General features: G+C 37.0%; 1 protein-coding gene across 1 annotated transcript; it reads left to right on the top strand.

The window, feature by feature from the left end:
• Positions 1-3046, top strand: ANKRD49 (ankyrin repeat domain 49). The gene is made up of 2 exons (XM_063095402.1): positions 1-350; positions 1570-3046. The coding sequence occupies exons 1-2, from the start codon at positions 93-95 to the stop codon at positions 2029-2031; spliced, it is 720 nt and encodes a 239-aa protein (XP_062951472.1). The 5' UTR covers positions 1-92; the 3' UTR covers positions 2032-3046.
• The last annotated feature ends 1712 nt before the right edge of the window (positions 3047-4758 follow it).

Genomic DNA, 4758 nt, shown 5'->3' with positions numbered 1-4758 from the left:
GATGAATAAAATAAAGCAGACATAATTCGTCTCTTGAAAGATTGCTTATACCCTGGCATTTGAAATGCTTTTTATTTAGAATAGTAGTAAAAATGGAAAAAGAGAAAGTAAATGATGCTGGAAAACCAGACCCAGAGAATTCCTTGGACTTTTCTGAACACTTTAACCAACTTGAATTGTTGGAAACACATGGACACCTTATTCCCACTGGTACTCAAAGTCTCTGGGCAGGCAATTCTGATGAAGATGAGGAGCAAGATGAAAAAAATGAAGAGTGGTATCAATTGCAAGAAAAAAAAATGGAAAAGGACCCAAGCAAATTGCTTCTTTGGGCTGCTGAAAAAAATCGGGTATAAAAAAAACCCAAAAAACAATTAAACAGGGAACCATAACATAGTAGGAAAAGCATTGGGTTGAGACCCAGAAGACCTGCCCCTGAACCTCTATTTGGTCTGTAACTTTGGGCAAATCCTACCATTTCTGAAACTCTATTTTTCTTGTCTGTAAAAATGGCCATGATAATACCTGTCTCTTTTATACAGAATTGTGAAGATCAAATGAGGCAATATAGATGAAAATGCATATTAAGCTACAAAATGTCATGTTAGCTATTATCTGAGGGTGTAAGGATAATTATCTATGAAGATGGCAAACAATCACCTATATTTTTAAATCATTTATATTATTAGAATTGTATCATTTAAGAAAGGGAGGATGGGAATTAACATTTATTGAATACCAGTTATACCAGCTGTCTTACTACATTATTTTATTTAATCCTCACCTATCCCTACAAGATAGGTAATATTCTTCCTTTTTACAGAATAAGAAATTGAGATTCGGGAATATTTGCTCAGGATCGTCCAAGTGGAATTAACATCGAACATCTGTTCTTTCCACTTGGCCACTTCCACCTCATTTTACTTAAGTTCTCCCATTGCCTCTGCTAGTAAACTAATAGCTAAAAGAGTTGCATTTTTGGAAAGCTTTTTAAACCAAGAAGAGCACACTCCATTCCACCAGAGGTCCATAAACCAAACTGAAAATCACTACCTGAAGGCATGTTTCTAAGGAGATATTTAGAAGAAATTGAGCTCTTAAATCCCTAGATTTCCTTGTCACCATCTTATTGTTCCGTTAAACTTTTATTTTTAAAAACTTTATATTCTATGTATATTGGTATGATAATCCTACTAGAGAAAAGTCACTGTTACGTTTTCTTCACAAATGAAATATAAAATATTAAATATGATCACAGCCTATATTATTCATCTAGGACTAAAGCTTTTCAATAAGCCTCAATTGGACTGGGAATAAATGTGTGGTTTGATATTTAGAGAATCACATCCTTAGAAACAACAGAGTATGAATGACACTATCTTGTCCATTCTTAAATCAGTTGCCCTCTCCTCTAAAAGAGAAATCTTAAATTATTTCCATTTTAAAGTCATCAGCTAACAAATAATGTTTTATTTAATTTCGTTAAATCTAACACCACTAGACAGTTTAATTTGCTTTATTGTTTTGGTTTGAGTTGGGTTTTTAAAAGATCTCTTTTGTTCTTCACAGCTTAATACAGTGCGGAGACTACTTTCTGAAAAGGCCACTCACGTGAACACTAGGGATGAAGATGAGTATACCCCCCTTCATCGAGCAGCATACAGTGGACACTTAGATATTGTCCGTGAGCTAATTGCGCAAGGGGCAGATGTTCATGCTGTGACTGTGGATGGATGGACGCCCCTGCACAGTGCTTGTAAGTGGAATAATACCAGAGTGGCTTCTTTCTTACTTCAGCATGATGCAGATATCAATGCCCAAACAAAAGGCCTCTTGACCCCCTTACATCTTGCTGCTGGGAACAGAGACAGCAAAGATACCCTGGAACTCCTCCTGATGAACCGTTACATCAAACCAGGGCTGAAAAACAACTTGGAAGAAACTGCATTTGATATCGCCAGGAGGACAAGTATCTATCACTACCTCTTTGAAATTGTGGAAGGCTGTACAAATTCTTCACCTCAGTCTTAACAGTTTCTTAAGTTTCTAAGTACTAGTGCCTCCTTTGTGTGAGATGTAAAATATTTCCACAATACAAAGTTGACATGAAATGTCTTACTGCACAAATTCAGTGGTACTCATAATGTTCTTCCAAGTGAGTCGCCTGACCTTGATGTCGAAATGCATTTGAAAGTTGTTTGGATATATCTTTAATGATTTTTGTGGAGTGTGTGATTTTTAACAGAAATAATTTTAACTTGCCTATACTTAAAAACTTTACACGGGTAGTACAGAAACTAATGATATTTTTGGTGCTGATCCAAGAGAAATGTATTTTTAAATATCCCATGTCCTGGATCTTTGTTGAGTATTTAGTATATTGATGTGTATTTTTATAAGGTGAGGTAACTCAGAATTTAAGTTAAAAGTCTTAGATATACTGGTGCAGTTCAACTGTCTTCTCTACATTACCATAGCCCATTGTTTTCATTTTAAACTAAAAAAGTTAACACGTTAGTGACTTGAATCTTCATAAGTTTAAAAAAAATTTTAAAACCTAGATCTTTGTCTTTTAGAACATAGATCGTTTTCAGGAAAGCGGTTAGCTAGGTGTTTAATCCATGAGTGTTATGTACTGCCACCCTACACAATTCACACAGTCCTGTGGACAGTCCTACCTCACCCTGGTCAAACCACATGATCCTTATTCTTATGGTATGTCAGTGTGACCTTTTAGACACACACACACTATACCTTGGTCCAGGAGGTCATAATATATCTGTTGTCCAACTGGTTTTGCCCTCTTAATCTTACTAGTTTGGGCACTGCTCATATAGCCTCTTGAGTTCACAGGAAATGTTGATTTTCCAAGGTCCTCATTTTATACAAGCCATGTAAAGGCAAAATGACAAAGGAAAAGGAATTCTAAGAGTAAGGGGATGATTATTATATTGGGACTAGAACCACAAAGTAGCTCAGGCTTTTTCTAAAAAACCACAGGGTGGATAGTAACAAAAAGCATAAATACAGAAATTCAAGAAAAATAAAGTACAAGTTTGACAACAAAAAAGGCATGAATTCTTTTTTTAAATCTGTGTATGTCTTTATTGGATCTCTAACATACATATTCATCCAGCATACATTTATGTAATATCTGCTCTCAATCTCTCCAGTGCAGTTTCCCATTGACTACCTGGCTCCACTGTGACTATTCCCAAAGGGTTTTCTCTTCATACCATACCAGAACTAACACCCTAGGGGAAGGGGAACTAAACCATTTCTTTTAGTTATATTTTTTTAAATGTCCACCCAAGGTTTGTCTCTTTTGAGCCAGCACTTATGACCCAATCACACTAGACTAAGTAGTGATGCTATTTAATCAAGTACGTATGGCAGCTTTTTGGTTAGAACAAAATTGGATTATCTCAGAAAAATTATAGATAATATATGAACTGAATCATTGATAAAGACAGAATCTTGAGAGTTAGGAGAGCTTCAATTATTTTGTGATCCCTGACTGGGACACACCTAAGTTTATCAGTATCTCTTACAAGGGTTTTGGCAGAAAGTGAGAGGTTGCTTTGTGTTTAATCTGGCCTAAGTAAGTGATACCAAATGATAGATACAGCTGACAGTGATGGTAGCATAGGACCCCATCTATCCCAATAGACTGCTAAATGAGGCCACCTAGTTATCTGAAAGTCACAGAGCCTATGGCTCTCTGCTTACTTGGGAAGGGATTATGTTGGGGACCGGTAACCGAGGGGAGATGGTAGGGAATTGAAACACTTATAAAATCAGGAGGGCTTTTCTCAAGCTGCTGGCTTGAGATGCCCCTTGGTTTATTTTAGGTTCTTTTTAAAAGCCAGCAAAATAACGTATTATACTGATTAAGCCAGTTATGTCTGGTACAAAGCTGTTAATAGAACACTTTCTGTTGCCATGGCACTTTGAAGGTTCAGGGCTAACTATCAGCAAAGTAAAAGCATAAATTCCTCCTTTACAAAACCCTCAGAGTCCTGGATTCATTCATTGCTCAGATCTCAAGGAGTGGGAGGAGGGAGAGATAGGCAGATGGGCAGTCAGCTTTTGCTGGCACAATTCCCAGATAGCAAGGACCTTGTCACCTTGCTGCCTAGTGCCTTACAGGATTACATACATGCTTTTTTGTAAACTTTTATGTTTGGGGCCAAAGAAGCCTCCCTACTTCTGGTAAGGAGCTGGGATGTGACTACTCCCTTCCTTTCAGGCCTCAGCACTCACCAATGCTAGAAAGCAAACTCTACTATGAGAGAAATGTCACACCTGAGGGCAGAATTGTACAGTTTGCTTCCTTTATACTTTCCTTAGTATTAACTAGGCTCCTCTGTCCATGGAAGGTATTCACTACTCATGCTTTTGACTGTATTACTTATCTGTACTCTCCAGTTTAAGCAGGCTAAGTAGCTTAGTCCGAAAACAGAAGTTTCTCTAATGTATGTTTTTCATAACTAAGAGCTTAATGTTGATTAACTTATATACTTGAGGAAGAGGTGACTTTTGTCATTGTTTGAAGGACATATAATTCATAAGCCCACAGTGAAACTATTTGGCTTGGCTTTTAAAAATCTTAAATACACTTCTCCGTGGAGCCTTCTGACTCACATCCTATCACAGTGAAGGGATTTAGAGTCTTTATACTATGATGTGAAGACATTCATTTATTTCTATGCGTTGGCATCATGGTATCCACTGCTATGCTAGAACATCATGATCAAA

This window comes from Cynocephalus volans, chromosome 4, assembly GCF_027409185.1.
Source record: "Cynocephalus volans isolate mCynVol1 chromosome 4, mCynVol1.pri, whole genome shotgun sequence".
Lineage (NCBI taxonomy): Eukaryota > Metazoa > Chordata > Mammalia > Dermoptera > Cynocephalidae > Cynocephalus > Cynocephalus volans.
The sequence above is the reverse complement of the archived record's forward strand: the minus strand, read 5'-3'. Positions and strand labels throughout refer to the sequence as shown.

Bases quoted from the DNA above. Each gene is read 5' to 3' on its own strand.
- ANKRD49 (XM_063095402.1), top strand. From the start codon at position 93: ATGGAAAAAGAGAAAGTAAATGATGCTGGAAAACCAGACCCAGAGAAT. The intron at 351-1,569 runs GTATAAAAAAAA...TGTTCTTCACAG, and splicing joins GGGCTGCTGAAAAAAATCGG to CTTAATACAGTGCGGAGACT.